This window comes from Notechis scutatus, chromosome 9 (genome assembly GCF_049901735.1).
Source record: "Notechis scutatus isolate UNSWTSFEM ecotype Mainland chromosome 9, rNotScu1.2, whole genome shotgun sequence".
Classification (NCBI taxonomy): Eukaryota; Metazoa; Chordata; class Lepidosauria; order Squamata; family Elapidae; genus Notechis; species Notechis scutatus.
In genome coordinates, this window is record NC_142017.1 from 21,305,982 (window position 1) to 21,330,988 (window position 25,007).

General features: G+C 46.8%; 1 protein-coding gene across 1 annotated transcript; it reads right to left on the minus strand.

The window, feature by feature from the left end:
• Positions 1–15,570: 15,570 nt before the first annotated feature.
• On the minus strand, positions 15,571–17,645 carry CEBPA (CCAAT enhancer binding protein alpha). The gene is given in 2 exon segments (XM_026680148.2): positions 15,571–16,731; positions 16,734–17,645. Coding segments are annotated over 2 exon segments (999 nt in total). The 5' UTR covers positions 17,476–17,645; the 3' UTR covers positions 15,571–16,474.
• Positions 17,646–25,007: the final 7,362 nt, after the last annotated feature.

Consider the following 25,007-nt stretch of genomic DNA (forward strand, 5'->3'; position numbering starts at 1 on the left):
CTACGGGGCTGGAAATGGTTTCTTTTCATGTATTGATGTGGTGCATATTGTTAGAGGGGGTTGGGGCACATAGAGGTGGTAATTGAGTTAAGATGCGGTGAAGGTGGCACCAGGGGGGGATCAGTTAGTGAGGGTTGGAATAGGTTAGGGATGTACACATGTTATAGGGTTACTAGCATTTAGAGATAATAGCTTAGGCGTGGCCAGAACTAGAACTGAGTCTAGGCCTGGGCGTTGGTGGTCTCATAATGGTAATAAAAGGAAAGGGAGCAAACTCAAACCCAACGCTAACCTTGACTGGCTTTTAGCCATTCTTGCCTGCTTAGAGTATTTGTTGTTCGATGCTATATTGAATAAACCATCGTTGTCCTAAAGAGGAACTGGAGTTTGGACTCATTTAAAGACAAATCTTCAATACTCAAGGACTGGCTGAGACTATCATCTATCCTCTCTCATCTACCTACCTACCTGCTTATCTATCTGTCTGTTTAAATTTATATGCTGCCCATCTCACTGATAAAGGTATTGCAAATGCTACAGAATGTTACAGAGAAGCTGCAAAATGACAAGGGACATTCAGACATTGTAGTTGACCAGATACCTTACATCCCCAATAGTTGCACTTCCATGCATGCTAGTTAGTTTTCAGCTTTATGGTTCAAGTATTGTTTGTATCTAAAGTGTCTGCAATTTGGCTGTTTACAGCCAATCTGTATTGCAAATGGGATTCTCAGAAACCTGCTGTGGGAAGAACATTTAATCTTAGAAACGCTCTCTTCGTTTGTGTGTGTTTTCTTTAGGAAAATCAGTTGAAATGGTGGTGCTACACCCTGGCCAAATTCCAGGAATTCATAAGATTCTGTAGGATTTTTTATTGGAATTCAAGCCTGTTGTGGAAGCTAATAAATAAAAGTAAAGATACAAACATTGCATTATCAGCTAGGCTCAAGCTCCAATTTCCAGAAATTATGGGGGTTTTAAATAAACCAGCCGTGGCTACACAGTCCAAGGATTGTTAAGAACTGTGCAAGCCTCATCTTGGGAATCTACATTCAAAAATACAGCGCAGAGAGCTTCGCTGGATGTACCTCCCCTACAGCTGTGGAAAGAGAGAAAGCTGAAAACCCCTCTCCAACCAACTTCTCCCCTTCTTCTTATTTCCCCTTGTTTCTTATTCTTAAAACAGTAACTCTGAGGGGGACCTTGGAGTGGGGTGGGTGGGGAGGGGGTTAAAAACGGAGAGGGGGAGGGAGGCCTCCTGGAGGGACCTACTCCCATTTCCACCCATGAAACCGGGCCATGGAGCAGAATCACTGCTGAAGTTGTGGTCGTGGAAGAGTCCTGTTTCTCAGCTTCAGCCATTTGAAGGTGGGTGGACTTCAAATGCCGACTGGGGAATTCTGGGAGTTGCAGTTCAGTCATCTTAAGAGTTGCTGAGTTGAGACACAATGTTATAAACCACAGCAGGGCTGTAGAAGAGGAATAGGAATGGCACAGCAAGGCATGGCAGGAACAGAACAGGACAGAAAACAGAATAGAACAGAACAGAATAGGGCTAGAGTAGAGTAGAGTAGAGAGTGGAGTGGAGTGGAGTGGAATGGAATGGAATGGAATGGCATAGAATAGAATATGGAATGGCATAGAATAGAATATGGAATGGAATGGAATGGAATAGAATAGAATAGAATAGAATAGAATAGAATAGAATAGAATAGAATGGAATATGGAATGGAATGGAATGGAATATGGAATGGAATGGAATAAGGAATGGAATGGAATAAGGAATGGAATGGAATAGAACAATAGAATAGAATAAAACATTAGAGTAGAGTAGAGTAGAGTAGAACAGAATGGAACAGAACAGAATAGAAAATAGAATAGAATGGAATGGAATGGAATAAGGAATGGAATGGAATAGAATAAGGAATGGAATAGAATAAGGAATGGAATAGAATAAGGAATGGAATGGAATAAGGAATGGAATGGAATAAGGAATGGAATGGAATAGAACAATAGAATAGAATAAAACATTAGAGTAGAGTAGAGTAGAGTAGAACAGAATGGAACAGAACAGAATAGAAAATAGAATAGAATGGAATGGAATGGAATAAGGAATGGAATGGAATAGAATAAGGAATGGAATAGAATAAGGAATGGAATAAGGAATGGAATGGAATCGAATAAGGAATGGAATGGAATGGAATGGAATAGAATAAGGAATGGAATTGAATAGAATAGAATAGAATAAGGAATGGAATGGAATGGAATGGAATGGGATAGAACAATACAATAGAATAGAACATTAGAGTAGAGTAGAGTAGAACAGAGTACAAGAGAACAGAATAGAATAGAACAGAAAATAGAACAGAACAGAATAGAATAACATACAATAGAATAGAATACAATAGAATACAATAGAACAGAACAGAATAGAATAGAATAATAACTTTATGGTCACGTTGAATGTACACTAATCGGGATACATTAAAATGAAAGTTAGGAAAGACCACGACAGGCACATTCTCCAGCTAGACTTTGAACTGGCCTACTTAGGTTCGTGGTGTGAACATGGTAAAGGGCCGACAGCATCTCCTGATCCTTCCCAGATGGTCTTGCCGAGTTGTTTACCTTAGGAGCTTGGCTCTAAATCCCCTGAGCAGCTTCATTTGGACCAACCGTGATTTCTCATCTCCTCATCTGCCTTCAAAACAAGGAGTGTTGAATTTCAAGCTCGCATTAATGACATTCCACATCGCCCTGGTGCTTCTAAACAAAGCAATAATTTTACTCTCTTATCAAACTCCAGGAGGTGAAGGAGCCCGGCTGATTCTCCTCTTGGGGTGAGGGAAATATACATGGAATGTGTTTGTGCACCTGTGTGGCTCTCTGGCTCCACTCCTTTGTGGTCCCAGGTGTTTATTAGCCACCTTACCTGATATCACTCCACAGAGGCAAAAGGTGGCCCTTTCAAACTTTCACCCAACATCTCTCAACAACTCATTTAACAGGCATATCTTACATTTGCTCTTTAAATCTGAGCAGTCGCGTTGCAACCGTCTTGTCCAAAATTAAACTGGCTCTGAGTTGCTGCTGTTTCTTACTCGTTCTTATCACATGCTTTTTCAGGAGTTGGCCTTCATCCATGGCTCCAAATCCATCACCAGAGCCTAGGGTCTGTCATGCTGTGTTGGGGTCAGTCTGTCAGACAGACATTAGAACTGTTAGATCTGGAGTGTGAAACTCCAAGTGACCACTAGATGGAGCAAAGAGATGTGTGGAGGGAAAGTAACTCTCATTGGTGCCACCTAGTGGTTACCTAGCCTTCTGCAGCTCAGGTTTGGTGGCCCTAGAAGGCTTGATTTGCAGGCCTGCAAACCTATGTATGCTAGCCTTGGGTGGGAAGGTGAGAAGTGGCTGAAAGTTGTGGGTATGCGTGTGTGTGTGTGTGTGTGTGTGTGTGTGTGTGTGTGTAATTTCTATTCAGAGTTTTGCAGCGTTAATTTAGCTCCAGAAAAATAAACACAGATGGCTGATGCTTCATTTAATGTCTTTATAAATACATAAAGTAAATTTTACAAACCAGTTGTAGTTTTCTCCAACATGGAGCAAACTAAAACAGGAGTAGACATGTTGCAAGTTCAGAGCTTCAGCAGCAACTTCAGCAGCTCAGAAACAGACATCAATTTCACTTAAGTTCAGCAGGCAAGCATTATACACAGCAGAGGAAATAAGCAGTTTCATTTCAATAGACAGACTCAGAGCTCAACATAGCTTCAGAGGTTAATATAGAGCCACACCTAGGCCACCTCTAGTTTCAGTTTCCAGCCTAGGCTAATTCTAGTTTCAGTTTGCAAAACGGTCCTCATTGGCTGACTTAGTTGCTGTGCCTATTCATTGGCTGACCTTGTTACCAAGTTCTATTCCAGTTCATGAATATACTCTGACAATTTCCAAGATACTTCTCTTGACCTTTTCTGTTGTCCTTTCCACCACCTTTAAGGGGATGTCTTGGTACCATGCTTACTCAACCTTCACAACTTTAATATGTGGATGTAAACTCTCAGAATCCTCCAACCCAGGGGTCTCCAACCTTGGCAACTTTAAGATGTTGTGGACTTCAGCTCCCAGAATTCCGCAGCCTTTGCTTTGCAAGTTGAAGTCCACAAGTCTTAAAGTTGCCAAGGTTGGAGACCCCTGCTCTAACCAGCATATTGCCTGAGGAATTCTGGGAATTGAAGTCCACATATCTTAATATTATTAAAGTTGAGAAACACTGCTGTGCAGTGAGATGGTTGATAAATCAATCAGCCAATGCCGTTCCCTCTCTCGCTTCTTGCAGGAACACGGGCCATGATCTACGAAAGATGGAAACCGTTTGAATTTAACCCTGGCTGCATTTTAAAATGGAATTCTTGGAGCCTTTTTGTTTGGTGGAAGATTTATTTATATATTTTTCCCATTTATACAGCAACCCGTTTTACAGAAAATATCTCTGGGTGTCATATAATTAAAAAAAAAACATCCTATGGCAATTAGAATGGAGCTGGAAGAGACCTTAGAGGTCTTCTAGTCCAACCCCCTGCTTAAGAAGCAGACCCTATACCTTTGCAGACAGGTGGCTGTCCAGTCTCTTCTTAAAACACCTCCAGTGATGGAGAACCCATAATTTCTGGTGGCAAGTGGTTTCACGGGTTAATTGTCCTCCCTGTTTGGAAGTTTCTCCTAAATTCCAGGTTGCTTCTCTCCTTGATTAGTTTCCATCCATTCTTTCTTTTCTTGCCTTCTGGTGTTTTGGAAAATCAGTTGACTCCCTCCTCTTTGTGGCAACCTCTCAAATACTGGAATATTGCTATCATGCCCCCCCACCCTAGTTTTTTCTAGACTAACCATATCCAGTTCCTACAATTGTTCTTCATATATTTTGGTCTCTAGGCCTTTAATCATCTTAGATGCTCTTCTCTGCACTTTTTCCAAAGATGTTGAATCTTTTTTTGTAATGTGGTGACCAGAGGTGGTTTTCAGCAGGTTCTGACCAGTTCTGGAGAACCAGTAGCGGAAATTTTGAGTAGTTCGGAAAACCAGCAAATCCCACCTCTGACTGGCCCTGCCCCCATCTATTCCCTGCCTCCCAATGACTCCCAGCTGATTGGCTGGGTCTCCTTTTGTTGCCCTGCCCAGGAGAACGGAGCTGGAAAGCAGGCTAGTGGGGTGGGGAGGGAAGGGGGATGTTGCAGTAACCTTCCCCTGCCACGCCCACCAAGCCACGCCCCACAGAACCGGTAGTAAAAAAAAAAATTGAATCCCACCACTGCCTTTATTGTCATTGTATATCATATATATAACGAAATTAGTTTCTTGCCACCGTTGTTAAGTGAATCTGGCTTCGCCCATTGACTCTGCTCTTCAGAAGGTCACAAAGGAGGAATCACATAATCCCAGGACTCTGCGACTGTCATAAATATGAACGAGTTGCCAAGTGGCTGAATTTTGATCCAGTGATCCTGGGGATGCTTGCAATGGCAGTAAGTATGGAAAACTGCAATAAGTGACATTTTCCAGTGCCGTTGTAACTTTGACAAATGGTTGTAAGGCAAAGACTACCCATACCCACATCTGATCCAGAGGTGGTAGTCAAAAGTGTTCTATATTAGCATTCTCCAAACACTGAATTCTGATTGGTCCACACGTACCGCAACCCGATTGGCCAACTGAACGGCCGTGATTGGCGCGCTAAGAATCAACCGCGATTGGCCGAGCCGATCGCGGGAGATTCAAAGCGCTGTCATTGGCCGCTGAGCTGCGAGCGATCCCTATATGAAGGGCTGCCGCGGCTCCAAGATCTTGTACAGGTCTTAACACTGAAATAAAGAGCTGAATGTACACTTGGTCTCGCGTCTCTGTGGGAACCGATCTACCCGATCTAACAAGAAGGTTCCGACCAGTTCTGGAGAACCAATAGTGGAAATTTTGAGTAGTTTGGAGAATCAGCAAATCCCACCTCTGACTGGCCCCGCCTCCATCTATTCTCTTCTTCCCAAGTCCCAGTTGATCGGCTGGGTCTTCTTTGGTTGCCCTGCATAGGAGAACGGAGCCGGAAAGGAGGTTAGTGGGGTGGGGAGGGAAGGGGGATGTTGCAGTAACCTTCCCCTGCCACGCCCACCAAGCAATGACCCCCAAGCCACACACACAGAACTGGGAGTAAAAAAATTTGATTCCCACCACTGGCACTGGTGATGGTGGCAAGGTGTCCAGGATGTTGGCTTTCCAAGCAACCATCCCTTGCATGGGCTCACACAATAGCCGCGTGAGTCTCGGTGGAAATGCAGGTAGTTAATTTTAATTTATTTTGCCTGGCATTCAATTGGAATATGCTCTATAATTTTTTTCACCTTGAAGAATGCTGTCCTATCTCCGTGATCCCTCTCTTCTCAAGACTAAGCAGATCCCTGTCGTCTCGAACATCAATCAGAATAGAGCCGGAAGGGACCTTAGAGGTCTTCTAGTCCACCCCTCCTGCTCAAGCAGGAGACCCTGTACCATTTCAGACAAATGGCAGCCAGAATCCACACCTTTCTTAAAAAGAGGTGCTCAATATGGCAGCTGGAGTGGGACATGACCTTTGCGGCTTGGTCTGGTTGACGCGGAACACCAAGCAATTACGATTCCCTGAAATCTGGACGCTAAATGATTACTGTAGAAAGTTTGCACCCACCCATCTCCTAGAAGAATGAAATATTTTGAGAAATATTTTTTAAAAGGCAGAATATTATTTTTCCCTAAAGGGGAAACATGATCTTGGAGAGCAACCCCTACCTTTGTTAATCGCCCCAGCAGGACTGGGCCAGCCTATCTACAAGGCAAAAGACCTTTAGCTCCAGGCCAGGATGACGGGATTAAGACCCTTTAGGATTATCCAGCAGAAGGGTTCACTGCATTGCAAAAATCTAAGGATATTGCATCAACCCAAGGTTCAACCAAACTTGATTCAGACAAATATGACCCCACATGGCCCCATGGGAGTCTGACAGCAGCCAATCGAATACATTTGCTTGCCCAGGAACAGGAAGCTCAAGTTCAAAACTCAAGAGAAGCTATAAAAGCCACCCTCTCTCCACTCCATGTGGTCAGCTGCCCAGGACCTCAAATCCATGTGGTCCTTCCCATCAATAAACCATCTTCCCAATCAGCCTCCATGTTTCCAGTGTCTTTCTCCCCACTTGGAACTGAACCAGAGGGATGTTTCTTCCAACCTGAAAAGTCACATTAGCCTTTTTTTTTTTTTTTGCAGCGATGGCCTGGAGCTGGCTCATCTTCCTACGGTCCTATCCTGGATGGTAGATGGAGGATACAATCCTGCCACCGATATTGAGGGAAGGGCTCTATGCAGACTTGGAATTAAAGGGCAGGTCGCCATCTGCTCAGGTAACAAAACATTTGGAGCCAACTGGTGTTCGAGATCTTGGCAGATGCGTGCATTCCTCTTAAATTGCCTTCACTGGGAAGACAAATTGGGCCTGAATCTAGCTGCCTCCACGTTGCCCCCCTCCCATCACAAGGCAAAATGGACCCTTTACCAATTATATAGAACTTTTTACTTTATCTCTTCCCTTGGATATCTTGCTTAGAAGCCCCTCTTCGTGGCGTAACCCTAATTTGAAGAGAACAAGGATTTCAGGGGCAGACAGAAAAGCCTCTCTCTCTTCCGTTTTCTCTTCTTTTTCTTCCGCTTTTTCTAACGTTGGCAGCACCGTCCCCTGAGGCAGGCCAGCTGACAGCCAGACCAGCAAGGGAAAAGCTGGTTGAAAGCAGGAAGCCAGTTTCCTTGCCAGTTTCCTTGCTAACCCTGGTAAGGCAAAATAATCCAAATTTCCTTCCTTCCTCCTTTCTTCCTTCCTTTTCCCCTCCTTCCTCTCTTCCTTCCTCCATTTTCTCCTTCCTTCCTTCCTTCCTTCCTTCCTTCCTTCCTTCCCCCTTTCCTCCTTCCTCCCTCCATTCCTTTTTCTCCTTCCTCCCTCCTTCCTTCCTTTTCCTCCCTCCTTCCTTTCTTCCTCCCTTTTCTCCTTTCTTTCCTCCTTCCTCTCTTCTTTCCTCCCGTTTCTGCTTCCTTCTTTCCTTTTTCTCCTTCCTTCCTTCTTCCTTCCTTTTCCTCCCTCCTCCCTCTTTTCCTTCCTCCCTTTTCTCCTTCCTTCTTCCCTCCTTTCCTCCCTCCCCCCACCCAAGAGCTTTCCTCTGGCACCTTTTGTCCTCTCATTCGCCCACTGCTCTGATCCCGGATGGAGTCCCCTTTTGGGAAGTTGGCATCAGGCAACTGCCAAGGGAGCTCAGTCAAGAGCACCTTGCGTTTTTTAGTCATAAATCTGACTAAAGAAAAACTAGAAAGACTTGAATCTCCAGAATGAACAACTGGCAGGAGGTGCGGTTGGGGGGTGGGTGAGAGAAGAGGACTCCATGCCAAGAATGAACAAACCGGAGCTGGGACCCACAGGAGAAGGTGGCCAACAGGAAGTTCACCAGGGACCCTCTCAATGCACCTCCAAATGCGCAGAAGGGGGAGCCTGCTTTCTCCCTCAGCCCTCCCTCCTTTCTGCACCTGGGGAAGGAGAAGCAATGCACCCCGTTCATCGGTTTGATTGACGCCCGCCTTTCACTCAGGGGCTCCAGGAGCCTCCGTGGCATTCTGTCCCCTTGCTTTGCTCACAAAGGAGGCTGGGCTAAGCGACATTTCTCCACCCACTTGCAACTCCCAGAAGTTGAAGGCGTTGAAGGCCAGGCCTCTTCAAGTGGCCACGGTGGAGAAACTCTGAGCCAAAAGGGAGGAATGCAGAGGTGGGATTCAGCCGGTTCTGACCGGTTCTACAGAACCGGTAGCAGAAATTTTGAGTAGTTGAGAGAACCGGGCCAATCCCACCTCTGAACTGCTCCCACCAACCCCATCTCTTCTCTGCCTCCCATTGAGTCCCAGCTAACCAGCTGGGTCTTCTTTGGTTGCTTTGCACAGGAGAATGGAGCTGGAAAGCAGGTTAGTGGGGTGAGGAGGAAATGGGGATTTTGCAGTATCCTTCCCCTGCCACGCCCACCAAGCCACACCCACCAAGCCACGCCCACAGAACCGGTAGTAAAAAAAAAAATTGAATCTCACCACTGGAGGAATGGCTCAAATCCCCCCAGGGAGCCTCTTTGAGGGGAGGATTCAAACCTGAGTCTCCCCAGGCAAGTTCCAGACCTTCCTGTGCACTTAAGACTGGGCAGAACCTGGAAAATAAAGGGACCCAGGAACCCAAGAGGGAATTTTGGCCCCTTGTGGGCTGTGGCCAATCAAAAGCATGTCATCCCTTGGTCGAGCCTTTCCCCGAGGTGGATCTCTTTTCAGGAGCCTCCCACTTTGAGGGGGCCTTCAGATCCCCCCCCCCCCGCCCCGCTCTCCCTTTGTAGAATTTTCTGGTCAGTCTTCTTCCTGGCTCGTGGTGGTGGAACTTCCTTCTCTCCTCAGGGTTCTGGCTGTTTAACGCAATGATGGAAATTTCTTACACACACACACACACACCAATGAGCAAAGATCAGCAGACCAACCGCCACCGTTGCTCCCATTCCTGCCACTCAACCCTCATTTCCAGGCTGCACAATACCTGCTGCGCTGTGCAATCCGACTGGCTGTGCTTAGACTGGCTGAACGTCACTTGCCAAACGTTCTGTGAAACGTTCTTCTTTCTCTTTGGGAAAAAGCCCAGTGACAGAATAGAGCAGGTGAAACCAGGTCCCCCCTTTTGGCAGTCTGTTTGGGAATTGCAGAAATCCCAGTGGCCCTTAGATGGCAGGGGGAGTCTGTTTTCTGTATCGTTTGGCTGCCCCCCCGTGGCTAGCTAGGTTTCTGCCCAGGAGAACGGAGCTGGAAAGCAGGTTAGTGGGGTAGGGAGCAGAGGTGGTATTCAGCCGATTCTGACCGGTTTTGGAGAACCGGGAGCGGAAATTTTGAGTCGTTCAGAGAACCGGCAAATGTCAGCCCTGACTGCTCCCGCCAACCCCATCTATTCTCTGCCTCCCATTGAGTCCCAGCTGATCAGCTGGGTCTCCTTTTGTTGCCTTGCACAGAAGATCGGAACTGGAAAGCAGGTTAGTGGGGTGGGGAGGGAATGGGGACTTTGCAGTATATCCTTCCCCTGCCATGCCCACCTAGCCACGCCCACAGAACCGGTAGTTAAAAAAAAGTGAATCCCACCACTGGGTGGCCCATAGCCTACAGGTACACCTGGGAAGCCAGCCTCTCTTTTCCTACCAACTACAAAACTCCTGAGTTCACACACACACACACACACACACACGGCCCCTTTTTCCTTCACTACTGCTAACTTTTGTCAAGTCACAGTGAGGATACTTAACCAGTGGAACAGCTTGCCTTCCAAAATCGTGGGCGCTCCATCCCTGGATGTTTTTAAGAGTTTAGACAGTTACTTATGTGAAATAGTATAGGTTCTCCTGATTAAGCAGGGGGCTGGACTAGAAGACCTCCAAGGTCCCTTCCAGCTCTATTCTATTCTATTCTATTCTATTCTATTCTATTCCATTCCATTCCATTCCTTATTCTATTCTATTCTATTCTATTCTATTCTATTCTATTCTATTCTATTCTATTCTATTCTATTCTATTCTATTCCATTCTGTATTCTATTCCATTCTGTATTCCATTCCATTCCATTCCATTCTAAATTCTGATGTGCTCAGTCTGCTACTCTTTTCAGGGGCAAAGTCAGAGGCAAAGTTTCACTCCTTTTCACAAAGTGACTGTCCCATTGAATGAAAACAATGCCAGCTGTCTTCTTTGGCCAATTTTGATCTTTGAACAACTCCCAGGTCATTTTTCTGACATAGTATAATATAATGTACATGCTGAAATGGAACTTCCATGTCTCGGAGCAGCCTATGAGTATAAGACAAGGGCCTGGGAAGAGCCATTGGCTTCAGTGCAAGCTGGACAGGTTCACGGAAGAGGAGCTGCCATTCTGATCCTTCCGAAGAACCACCACCCCCCTTCATTCAAAGGAGGGAAAGGGAAAGGGAAGGAGAAGGAAAAGTGGCTGTTTTGGTCTCTCCTGGATTCCTGAATGATGAATTCATGGAGTTTGTGCCTGTCTGGGCTGTGATGTCTTTTTCTCTCTCTCACCCCAGCTGGTGGTGGGCTGGCCGTGGTTGTATGGCAAGGGACAGATGCTCAGCACATGCTAGGTGTCACATTTTCTCTCTTAGTCATCTCTTGCCAAGAGTGGCTCCTGAGAGCTCTTATTTATGCACTTGACTCCATCCTCACCTCGGCTACTGTAACAGCAAAAACAAGCGCATCAATATTCACAGTTCAGCTTTGCATCCCCAGTTCAATTATCCGTGCTTTCTAACATGGATGAAAACAAGGATGTTCATGAAGATGGAGAAAGACAAATGGGAAACATAAACAGAACCCAAGAAAATGAGAAGTGACGACATTTCAGGACAGAATGCAAACTTGCCATGCGTCTCTTTTTTTGCAACTACCGTGTTTCCCCGGAAATAAGAGACTGCAACCATTCTTCGTATGTTTTTGTCTCCGGGCCTTTGATCCCCTTAGCTGGTCTTCTCGGAAGCCCCTTTCAGCCCAGCTCTTGTTTTGCTTCGCTTGGAGAGTGTCATTTCTGCACATGGGCAGCACATGAACTGAAGTGGGAACGTTTCCATGAGTTGCTTCCATGTTGTTTTCAACCTGCTTCCATGAGTTGAAACATCTGTTTGAGAAGGACCAGACCAGCCCTCACACCTGTAACAAGTAACAACTGTCTGCCTCTGCTGCTTTGGATTTGGTCGGGTGGGGGGGGGGTTGGACTAGATGACCTACAAGTTACCTTCCAGCTCTGTTAATCTGTTTTAATCTGCTTTTATATTGGTATCTGAAGAAGATGGGACTTCTTGAAAGTGTATTTTCTGTTGCACCTTGGCATCTAGTGCAAGCTAGTGATGTCATGTTGTGTTGTGACAACAGCACACATGGGGTACAACACATATAATTTGCATGATGCAAATTCCTTAATCTGTGTCCCCATTTGTCCCTTGCCTCCCACCCAGATGCCCATTGTATGTTGTATAGGTTGCATCCAGGTGTTTTCAAATCCTCCATTTTCCAAAGTGCAAGCAAGGGTAACAGACGATATCTTTTTTTTAACTTCTGCAGCTCCCGATTTTCTTCCCGAGAGCCTCTTTTTTAAATTCTCCAACTGGACATAAGGGATCTTCTATCTCTCTGTTGGGACTCACCTGCTCCCTGCCCAGAACATCTGGAAGGTCTGAGCACTGGCCTTTTTCTCTCTCAGCTTCTCAGAAGAGTCCGGCTGCTCTGATCTTTGGTGGAAAATGAGTGCCTTTGTTCGCAGCTGTTCCAGATATCTCACCTAAGGCTGCTTCCCTGAAATGGGAACTTCCCATCACTTAAAGCAGGGGTCTCCAACCGTGGCAACGTTAAGACTTGTGGACTTCAACTCTCAGAATTCCTGAGCTAACATGACTGGAGGAGAATTCTGGGAGTTGAAGTCCCCAAGTCTTAAAGCTGTCAAGTTTGTTGAAGACCCTTGGATTAGAACTACATGGCTGAAATATTTGGAGGCTGTGATCGGCTGCCGGTTTATGAATTGGGGGGGCTCTCCAGTCACTGTAACTTTGAATCATCACTAAATGCACTGTTGTAAATTGAGGATGAGTGTGGAAAATGGTCATAGGTCACTTTTTGCACTGCTGTTGTAACTTTGAATGTGAACTGTTGTAAGTCTAGGGATACCTGTAAAGCAGCACAAGCATCTCCAGCATTTGCTCTCAACGCACAGCACTACGAGCTGATCAGGCTCTCTCATACTTTTGGTCACAGGACTTGCCTTCTTGCTTCCCCCCCTTCCTTTTCTGCCCCTTCTCTTAAGCTTGCGTGATCTCAAAAAGCTAAGCAGGCTCAGAAGGGGTTCCTCCCAGGATGGGCACCCATCACGATGCAACCCAGGGCTGGAAGTGAGGAAGTGGAAGATACATTCTAAAGCAGGGGTCTCCAACCTTGCCCACTTTAAGACTTGTGGACCTCAACACCCAGAAACAAAGCTGGCTGGGGAATTCTGGGAGTTGAAGTCCACAAGTCTTAAAGTGGCCAAGGTTGGACATCCCTGGATTAAGAACATGGCTGAAATACTTGGAGGCTGTGATCGGCTGCTGGTTTATGAATGGGGGGGGGGCTCTCCAGTCGTTCTAACTTTGAATCGTCACTAAATGCACTGTTGTAAATTGAGGATGAGTGTGGAAAATGGTCATAGGTCACTTTTTACAGTGCTGTTGTAACTTTGAACTGTTGTAAGTCTAGGGATACCTGTAAAGCAGCACAAGCATCTCCAGCATTTGCTCTCAACGCACAGCACTACGAGCTGATCAGGTTCTCTCATACTTTTGGTCACAGGACTTGCCTCCTTGCTTCCCCCCTTCCTTTTCTGCCCCTTCTCTTGAGCTTGCGTGATCTCAAAAAGCTAAGCAGGCTCAGAAGGGGTTCCTCCCAGGATGGGCACCCATCACGATGCAACCCAGGGCTGGAAGTGAGGAAGTGGAAGATACATTCTAAAGCAGGGGTCTCCAACCTTGGCCACTTTAAGACTTGTGGACCTCAACTCCCAGAAACAAAAGTGGCTGAGGAATTCTGGGAGTTGAAGTCCACAAGTCTTAAAGTGGCCAAGGTTGGAGACCCCTGACCTACAGCACCTGAGGGCAGGAAAAGAAGCATTGAGTGGGGAGAAGGAGACCCAACTTGGGACTATGGAGGAATTTCCTGACAGTGAGAACAATGAATCAGCTTGCTTCCTGGTGTTGGAGGTGCTCCATCACTGGAGGTTTATTCAAAAGCCTGGACAGACATTTGTCTGGGATGATCTGAGGACCTTGGTCATTGGGTTGGACTAGAAGACCTCTAGGATCCCTTTTAACCTATGGTTCTTGGAAGTTTCTGATTAGAAATCTGTCAGGATTCTTACTTTACTGGAGTCTCAGCTTGGCACATGGTGAACAATACAACTACAAGGGTTTCTAGCCAGCATTCCTGGTTTCTGCTAGCCAGCTGGCTATACTAGGGGTCTCCAACCTTGGCCACTTGAAGCTTTGCTGGCTGAGGAATTCCGGGAGTTGAAGTCCGTAAGGCTTAAAGTGGCCAAGGTTGGAGACCCCTGTGCTAAAGGGCTGATCAGCCTCTTCCACCTGGTTGGCAGGAAAGGTGGACATGTCCATGGGGTCACCCGCTTGGAAAAGGAAGCTTCTCACCTTGGACCCACTGACCCCGGCCTTCCTCCCACTTTTACAGCGTGTGTGGGGTGAGGGATGATCAGGAAACCTGAGCTTTGCAGCTACAGGAGAGGGAAGAGAGTAGAACCAAGTCAGCAAACACACGAAGCTTGGGCTGAAAATCTGGAATAGGATTTTGGGAGACCCCCCAGGAGGGGATGACCCAGGATAAGCCCAGCGTCGCCTTTAAAGAAGAGTGGAGGGAAGGCAGGCCCAGCTCCAATTCGTTATTCTACCTTCAGCAGGGAACGTGCCAAACATGAGCAGGGAGAGACAAATAATTGTAACGTTAAATAGAATGTGTGGTTTTTTTTAAAAGGTTTAAAAATTAGAAAAGACACAGGAGTTACAAGGACAATGTTGTTTTCCAAAAATCCACCTGAATAAGTCTTTTCCCCTTCTCTGTTTGTGCCTCAAGCAGAGCAATTTGTTGACTGCATTAGAAGCAAATTAAAATGCTTATCAAATCGGAATTGTGTCCTAAGCAGCAATTCACTTACAACCTCAAACAATTTATTCACACATGCATTGATATAGGTGATCCTAAGCCAGCTTTTCAAGGCAGCAAGTTAGCTTATGGGAGGATCCAGATTGTTGGGGGTAAGAGGCTGACTCTGTAAACCGCTTAGAGAGGGCTGTAAAAGCACTGTAAAGCGGTATGTAAACGCTATTGCTATTATGAACTTTAAACATCCACACAGAGAAAACAATTGCAGAAAAATAAGCAAAGCAAAGAACAGTTCATATAATATTTAAAATAAATTACAGAAGCCTACAAAAAACTGACTTTTGAACAGTACAGCTTAGCAAAAGTTTATTTATCCTCTAGCCATCTATCCTCTCTTAGGAAGGCCAGGCTGGCCCCTTCTGAAACAGTTAACAATGGGACACCTATGAAGCTCCAATCCCAGGCCATGAAGGAAGAAACCCACACCTGGAATACCTTCCAAAAAAAAAGTGCAGGACAAGGCAGTTTGTATAAGCCTATGATCAGCAAACTAGCTATCTTATAAAATCCCCTTTCTCAGCAGCAATAAATGCACATAAAACTTTTTCCAGGACAAGCAAGGATAAGATTAAATGCCCTGAATCATATAACCTGACTTTACCAACCAGCTAAAGTCCCATTCAACACCATGGGGCTTACTTCAGGCTTAGACTGCAACCAAAGGCATTTTGGGTTGCACATAAACTCCAGCAAAACTTTAGGCTCCCAGGGGAAGCCGCAAACAACAAACAGGAAAATAAAGGTTTATGACAGAATATTTGTGTTTTATTTAGGAATTTTAAACCAGAATTTCTAAAACTGTCTTGCATCTTTGGTTAATCCCCCAAAATACACCTTACAAAGAGAGAGTTCTCCCGGGGAATTAATTCTTAGGAAGAGGGAGGTAATGTCGGCACCCGGTACAAGGAATATTAAAAATTGGCACTTAGGTGAAGATGTCCATCCGTTGAAGCGTGCAACTTGAAAGTGCTGACTGGTACTGGAATCCAAAGCAGTGGCCATAAACTGTGACCCCTCAAAAGGAGCTCAGCATTCTCCCTAAAATGACCAGTGTGTGTGTGTGTGTGTGCCTGAAAGCTTTCAAGGGCCCATCCTGCCCAGGCGAAGCTCAGTTAAAAGTTCTGCACCGATTCCAAACCGGGTCCCCAAAGTCAAGGAAACCGGTTGCACAACGAGAGAAAAAAGTTTTGCAAAGTTTTTTCCCTATGGCTAAAGAGAGTTCTGTGCACAGCCTTAGTCCCGGCTGGTGAGATGGCAAGGCTCCGAGCAATAAAATAAACATAATAATAATTATAACGACGACGACGACGACAAGTACAAGAGAGGCTTTCACAGTACAGGGCGGGCGGGCGGCGGAAGGAGGGGACCGGGACGAAATCCCGAGCGGAGAAGCGGAGGGTTCAGTCCGGGCCGGCCCGCTCTCTCCCGGCCAGGGTTTAAGGTGGCAAACGCCGCGCGGATCCGCGTTCCCCACCTTTCTGTCCGCGGCTGCCCGGAGGCGGCGGCGGCGGCGGAGCTCGGCCAGGACACCCGGCGGGGTCCCCGAAGAGCAGCGGCCGCTCCCGACGGCTTCGCCCGCGCGGGCTCCGCGCTCAGCCCGGCTCCTCCGCCCCGCGGCAGCGGCCCAGGCGCCCCTCGCCCGTCCGCTCAGGAGCAGCTGCCCATGGCCTTGACCAGCGAGCTCTCGGGCAGCTGTCGGAAGATGCCGCGGAGGGTCTCCAGCTCGCGGCCCAGCTGCTCGACGCGCTTGCGGAGCCGCTCGTTGTCGTTGCTCAGCTCCAGCACCTTCTGCTGCGTCTCGGCGTTGCGCTGCTTGGCTTTGTCGCGGCTCTTGCGCACCGCGATGTTGTTGCGCTCCCGCCGCACCCGGTACTCGCTGCTGCCCTTGTCCAGCGCCTTCTTGACTTGCCCGCCGACGGGGCGGCGCTGGCGTTGGGCCCGGCGGCCTGGAGGCGGTGGGGCGGGTGGTGGGGGCCGTGCGGGCTGGGCGCGGGCGTAGGCGGCGGGGTGGGCTGCCCGCCGGGCTGCTGCAGGTGCACCGTGGTCTGGGCGCAGTGGGCCGCCTGGTACTGGAGGTGGCTGCAGGGCGGCCCGGCGGGCGGCGGCGGGTAGAGCGCCGAGAGCGCGGCCGCCTCGTCGTCTTCGTGCGGCTCCTGCTTGATGAGCAGCGGGCGCAGGCCGGGCAGCGGCGGCGGCGGGGGACCCTGGCCCAGGCGCTCGTAGCCGCCGCCGCCGCCGCCTCCCTCCAGCTTGTCGGCGTAGCAGTAGAGCGGGACCCCGCCCGGCGGGAATCCGGCGCCCGGCATGCCGGCCCCGCCGCCCTCCAGCCCGGCCTTGGCGGCGCGCTCCTGCTGCTGCTGCTTGCTGTGCTGGAAGAGGTCGGCCAGGAACTCGTCGTTGAAGGCGCCCGGGTCGATGTAGGCGCTCAGGTCGATGGAGTTCTCGTGCTCGCAGATCTCCGGCAGCTCCGACGCCGCCAGGTAGCCGAAAGGACCGGCCGGCGGGACGAAGCCGAGCGCGGCGGCGGCGGAGGGCAGGTGCGCGGCGGCGGCGGGGACCGGCGGGCGCTGCTGCTGCTGCGGGTGCGAGTGGAAGACGCTGGGCATCGGGGGCCGCGCGTCCGCCTCGTAGAAGTTGCCGGGCTCCATCGAGTAGCTAAAGCGGACCGCGGCGCATGGTCGGAGGCCGGCGGGGGTCCGGTGGCGGCGGCGGCGGCACTCCAGGTCGGGCCGGGCTGGCTCTGGGCTGCCCGCCTCGTCCCGGGCCGCCTATTTATACCTGCCGGCGCCCCCTAGCGTCCGCCTCCCCCACCCCCACGGCCCCGACGGTGCCTCCCCGTCCCACCTCTGGCGCCGCCTCCGGGCCGCCTGCCTGGAAGGGCCCGCGGGAGGGAGGGGGCGCTGCCTGCCTAGTTTGCAGCGGCGCCGAGGAAGCCTAAAGTCGCCCTCGCTCCCGCGTGCAAAAGCCCAGATCGCCTCGGCCGCTCGGCTGAGACCCCATCGTCCCAGCGGAGCCCCCCGGCCCGAAAGCCAGGCGGCCCACGAAGGCGCCCCGTCCCGCCGCCGCCGCCGCCACGATGGGGAAACGGCGGCCCCCGCAACTCCCGCACGGGACGCTCCGCGGTCGTTCTGTCGTTGGACCCCCGGCCGGCCCACCCCCAGAATGCGCCTCCCCGGGGCTTTCCCTGCCAATAGCCGGGTGGGGGTGGGGGCTGTATTGGCACGGACTTCGCTTCGGAGCGCCTGAGATTCTCTCCAAGTTGGAGACCAGCCAAAAGCGCCTTTTCCTCCTTGGAAATGATCTGGCAGGTTAAGGCTGTCCAAAAGGCTGAGACACCTGGAAGCCGAGATAAGGCGCTTGGCAAAGGGCTCCCCGGAGTCCAAGGTTACCTTTCGGCAGAGCTGGAGGGAGGCCCATTAAAAGGCAGCCTAGGGGTCTCCAACCTTGGCAACTTTAACACTTGTGGCCTTCAACTCCCAGAATTCCTCAACTTTAAGAGTTGTGCATTCAACTCCCAGAATTCCTCAACTTTAAGAGTTGTGCATTCAACTCCCAGAATTCCTCAACTTTAAGCATTGTGGCCTTCAACTCCCAGAATTCCTCAACTTTAAGAGTTGTGCATTCAACTCCCAGAATTCCTCAACTTTAAGAGTTGTGCATTCAACTCCCAGAATTCCTCAACTTTAAGCATTGTGGCCTTAAACTCCCAGAATTCCTCAACTTTAAGAGTTGTGCATTCAACTCCCAGAATTCCTCAACTTTAAGAGTTGTGGCCTTAAACTCCCAGAATTCCTCAACTTTAAGAGTTGTGCATTCAACTCCCAGAATTCCTCAACTTTAAGAGTTGTGGCCTTAAACTCCCAGAATTCCTCAACTTTAAGAGTTGTGCATTCAACTCCCAGAATTCCTCAACTTTAAGAGTTGTGGCCTTAAACTCCCAGAATTCCTCAACTTTAAGAGTTGTGCATTCAACTCCCAGAATTCCTCAACTTTAAGAGTTGTGGCCTTAAACTCCCAGAATTCCTCAACTTTAAGACTTGTGGCCTTAAACTCCCAGAATTCCTCAACTTTAAGAGTTGTGCATTCAATTCCCAGAATTCCTCATCCAGCTTTGTTGGCTGAGGAATTCTGGGAGTTGAAGTCCACAAGTCTTAAATTTGCTAAGGTTGGAAACCCCTCCATATTCCTCTCTTTCCCTCGTTTCATTGCAAACTGCAGGTTGTCCTCGACTTACGACCACAATGGAGCCCAAAATTCCCGTTGCTAATCAAGGGGGTTGTTATGTGAGTTTTGGCCCCATTTTATGACCTTTCTTGCCCCGGTCGCTAAAGTGAATCACTGCAGTTGATTAGTTAGCAACCCAGTTGTTAAGTGAACCTGGCTTCCTTGTTGTCAGAGGGTTGCAAAAAGGGACATTGCAACCGTCGTAAATACGGGTCTGTTGCCAAGCGGTGGAATTTTAGTCATGTGACCATGGGGAATGCTGCAGTGGTCATAAAGTGTGAAAAATGCTCATAAGTCACTTTTTGTAATGATGTGGATTCCAATGGTGACTAACAAACTGTTGTAAGTCAAGGATAATATTGTATGTTCACGGCCAGCACTACTATCAGCAAAGTGAAAGTATAAACGACACAAAGATTTAACAGGTGATTGGGTATATACATTTGTTTCATAGATATATAAATCCCCAAATAGGGTATAATCATTTTTATATGATTCCCAGATGACAATTTCCAACTTTTAGTTATGATGAGTCCAATCCCATGAAGGTTTTTCTCACAAATAGACCACAGGGTGTCGAGTGACACTTTCTTCAAGGAGATACACAGCCCAACTGGATTTTCTCTGGCCACCTGTTGGACCAGCCAGATTTTGGACTCAATTATCCAGAGTGTTTTCCACCTGCAGTTCGCCCTCCCCTCCCATTAGAATGGCAAGTTGGGAACGCAGAGAGCCAAGGCGCCAGGGCTGCTTCCGTGTGGCATTTGCACCCCAAGTGCCTTTTTGGAAACAGAAAGAGTGCCCCCTGTCAGCTGATGAGGAAACTCTCATCTGAGAGCAAATATATTAACCTTTGGAGACACTCAAGTCATCAGCAGCTGGAATGGAAAGTATAATAATGAAGCGAAAAAAGTTGAGGTGGACATTTTTGATTGCTGGACATTTGTGGTATGGACCTTGTCACATGTATTGAGAGGAGCAACTAAGATGTCCAAAGGCCTGTAGACTAAAACATATGAAGAACAGGTGCAGGAATTGGGTTTGGCTAGTCTAAAGACAAGAAGAATTAGAGGTGACATGATAGGAATATTATTTGAGGGGTTGCCCCGAAGAAGAGGGGGTCAACTTATTTTTCAAAGCACCAAAGAAGGCAAGACAAGAAACAATAGGTGGAAACTAACCAAGAAGAGAAGCAACCTGGAATTAAGAAGACACTTCCTAACAGGGAGGACAATTAACCAGTGGAACAGCTGGCCTCCAGAAATCGTGGGTGCTCTGGAAGTTCATTGGAGGCTTTTAAGAAGAGACTGGACAGTCGCTTGTCTGAAATGGTCCTTCTTGAGCTCCTCCCAGCTCTATTCTGATTGGTTGATTGATTTAGACATACCAGTTGACCATTTGAGGTGGTGAAGATGCAGCTTCTCTTAGCTGCTAGCCAACTTTTTCTAGTCTACAAAGCTGGTTCTGATTAGCATTTGGATGTGGACATTGGTGGAATCCCAATGTTGTAGACTAGATCAATCAGTTGAAAAATCTCCCAGAGGAAGACAATTGCAAGCCACTTATGCACTGCTGCTTAAAAAAAAATATGCCTAGACTTTGTGAAGTCAACCAAACTTTCCTTGACCCGAAAGCCTTTTACCTTGAATTCTAGCTTAGGTAAGAATTAAGGGACACATACACCCTTAATTGGCTGCCACGTCTTTCAAATGGTCTCTTGCTTGAGCAGGGGGTTGGACTAGAAGACCTCCAAAGCCCCTTCCAGCTGCATTCTGATTAATTAGGGGGATGGTTGGTAAGGATTGTGGTCCTCAACGTACAACCACAATTGAGCCCAACATTTCTTTGTTGAGACATTTATTAAGTGAGTTTTGACCCATTTTACAACCTACCTTGACACAGTTGTTAAATGAATCACTGCAGTTATTAAGTTAGTAACCTGGTTGTTAAGTGAATCTGGCTTCCCCTTTGACTTTGCTTGTCAGAAGATCGGAAAAAGTAATGACATGATCCTGGATCACTGGAACCATCATAAATATGAGTCAGTTGCCAAGCATCCAAATTTTGATGCCATGATCATGGGGATGCTGGAAAGGCCATAACTGTGAAAAATGGTCATAAGTCACTTTTTCAGTGTCATTAAACGAACTGTTGTAAGTCGAGGACTAACCTGTTCTGCAGTTGCTGGAAAATGGAAAGATGATGGCAAATCAGGAAGAGCTGAAATCAAGAACACAATGGATTGCCTTTAACGGCAGCTGAGTTTTACACAAGAAGGATCAACTGATTAAGGACAACTGGCAGATCATTCAAGGGGAATTTGCTGCCAATTTGGGGACTGTACCAAAATATTTGGATCACACCATTGATGCTTTTTAATATCAGGTTTCCGCAAGATGAGTTTCTTGCATATTGTCAGCAGAAATGAAAACTTCTGAGTTGATACAGATTTCTCATATTTTGACAATGCAGGTGGGGAATTTCTTGCATTGTGATAATAGATGGGCTCATTTTTATGACTCAGAAATATAGTGTTGATCTCAGTTTCACTGCAAAAACACGTCAACATCCAACCACTGGCAGGAAAACCCGTGGTTACAGTTTGCGGGGGGGGGGGGAGAGAAGGAAATGATTTAATTGAAATAAATTTCATTATTATTTGGTGATGACTTTAAGAAGCTTGTCCATCATTGGCAGAACAGAATAGAAAATGATGTCATTATATGGAGAAGTTAAATACAGGTAACAGAAGAGTTCATTTCAAATATTTTTTGTTTCATATATACCCCTACCCCTACTTAAATTAAAGTTATGAAGATGGGGGCATTATTTTTCAATCATCCCTCATAGACTTCTCCAGAGAGCTACCAATAGGTCTTTGCGTAATGTATTTAAATTACAATAATTTGAGCCTAATCACTTGTTCCTTGAACAAGAATTCTGCTTTTTTGGAGGGAGGTTATGGGTATATCACCCATGTCAAATTTTTCAACTTTCAATTTCCAAACATTAGGGGTGTTCCAAAGTTGTGACATGCCTTGGGGATTGTAAAGATATTTTGGTATAATTTAGATGTGCTTGGTAAGTAACTAAATCAATACCATAGCTTTTTAACTTTTTGTTTCATTTGCATCTGAATATATTCTCCAAGGCCTTTATGGCTGCTATATCAAGCGTTGGTTTGTAATATATTTCTTGACTGCTTGTTCCGTTATTGATGGTTGATCCTAAAAGGGTGAAACTCTCCAGCAGTTCAATATCTTCATTGTCGAAGATGATATTTAACTTCAGTTGTTTTTAGAGAATCAGAGTGATAGGAGGTTGCAGCAATGTGCCCTATGCAAATCTGGATGGAAAGGAGCATCCTAAGAGAGGATAGTAGCGAAGGACAAATCTAAGAGAGCCAATTTATCAAGAGGCTTAATAAGGCTTCCTCTTAAAGCTTTTAAAAACATTGTATTTTCCACTGCCTATGAAATGCTGCCTATTCCTATGACTGTGTAGTTTCTTTTTTTAAAAAATGGAAAAGTTTGGAATGATAAAAGCATGAAGGTGTGGCCCCATTATGAAAATAAGCTGCTTTGTATGGTTGAAAGGTTAAACCTACCTGCAGAATCTCAACGTGGCATTTGGACTGTTTTCAAAGATCAGCCGTGAAAGCAGTTATCAGAAGCACCGGCTGCTCTTCTTACCGTTCCTATGGGATGTCCACTGATAACACCACTCAGCATGATTTTGTTCTGTGCTCTGTGCTGGGATGTATAGATAACTATGTAGGTCCAAAGTCACAACTGAACCAGTATCTTTATGGCGGCCAAGCAAATGTCATAAAACCGGCTGTTAAGCTTTTCAGAAACCTTTGTCAGATTAGAAGCTGGTGGCAGAAGAAATTGAAAAAGTACTTAAAAAAGTGGCTACATGTTATGACTGAGGTTGCACCCTGGACCTCAGGCGGAGGCGACAGGTTTCATGAGGGTGCTGCCTCATTCAAACGGTGAAGAACTGTGGGGTAGTAGGTGTAGATGATTGCAACAGTAGTCCTGCTAGGAAGCACACAGGTCTGGTCAGATGTGGGACGTGTTCTTGGAGATTTGGGGAGATATAAAAAAGTTGTTGAGAAGAAGAAAGTGTGCAGAGAAGAGCAACAATGATAAGGGATTTGGAGGTAAACCATATGAACGATTGAGGTAACTAGGATATATATCTAGTCCTAATAAAGAGAAGGACTAGGCTGATAGCAGTACTTGAGGGGCTGTCAGAGAGATGAAGGGGTCAACTTATTTGCCAAAGCACCTGAGTTGAGTGCGTAACGATAGAAACTTATCAAAGAGAGATCCAACATAGAACTAAGGAGAAATTTCCTGACAGTGAGAAAATTAATCAGTGGAATGACTTATCTCCAGAAGTTGTGAGTGCTCCATCACTGGAGGTTTTCAAGAAGAGACTGGACAGCCATTCCCAGAATAGTTTAGGTCTCCTGATTGAGCAGGGATTGGACTAGAAGACCTCCAAGGTCCCTTCCTATTATTCTATCATGCTCGTTATTTGGCACTAATGACAAGCTGAGACCAAAACAATTTGTGGGACTGCTGATGAGGGGGAATGTGAAGCATGGCATTCTGTACATCCATGTTATACAGGTCTTTGACTTGCAACCATTCATGTGGTGACCATTCAAAGTTACAATGGCACTGAAAAAAGTGACTTATGACCATTGCAGCATAACATGGGGAAACCCTTGAAGAGCATTCAAAAGTTACAGCTGGTGCAGAGTGGGCGGGTGTGGACAGTTCTTGGGGCCCTAAGAATGGCCCATGTAACGCCACTGGCCCGTGAGTTGCGTTGACTGCCAATTTGCTTCTGGGTGCAGTTCAAGGTTTTTAAAGCCCTTCATGGTCCAGGCTACTTGAGGGACTGTCTCATCCCACTGGGATTGGTCCGTCCCACCTGTACCAGCAGAGGAGGATGCTGCAGGTCCTATCAGCCTGAATATTCCAGCTAGTGGGATCCAGGAGAAGGGCCTTCTCTGCCTTGTGGAACATCTTGCCCTCTCCAGTGACGCAAGTCGGCCCCAAGCCTGCTGACCATTTGTAAGGGCTTAAACACCTGGTTCTGTCAGTTAGTTTGGGGCCCCAATGGGGAAACATCACTATGGAGGAGGTTGATCAATTGTTAATCATCTCCCCCTGTCTCTATCTGTAATTGGATCATAGCGTTTGCAGATATTAATTTATGAATCTAAACTAACCCTAATCTAATCTAATCTATTTTTAGGATTGTAAACTGCCCAGCGTTATCTTGATGAGTGGCCAATAAATTTTATAAATAACAATAGCAACAGCACTTAGACTTACATACCACTTTATAATGTTTTACAGCCCTCTCTAAGCAGTTTACAGAATCAGCATATTGCCCCTAACAATCTCGACCTTGGAAGGATGGAAGGCTGAGTCAACTTTGAATGAATGAATGAATGAATGAATGAATGAAGGTTTTCTGCATGACAGTCTATCCCTAGTCGGATCTTTCATTCCCCTTGATGCTGATCAGTATTTTTCTTATTTTTCTTTCCACCTTTCCCAACTTCATAGCCTTTTATGTGGAGTCTTAATTAGGATAATTTGAGCCTGATCATTTGTGCCTTAAGATGTGGTCTGAGGTCATTCATGCCTCAAATCAATTCTAGATTGATTTGTTTGATGATGCATTTATTGTTATAAGTATGGATATGTCATGGCATTTCAATATTTTTCCAATACTTTCTTGGCTGCTCTACAGAATGTATGATATATTTCTTGACTACTTGTTCCTTTATAGTTGAAGATTGATTCTCAAAGGCAGAAGCTACCCACCATTTTGATATCTTCATTGCTAAGGCTGTGTTCTTTCCTGTTGTTGTCTTTATAGTTAATTTTAGTGGTATTTTTTTTCACTGTGCTCATTGACCTTTATTATT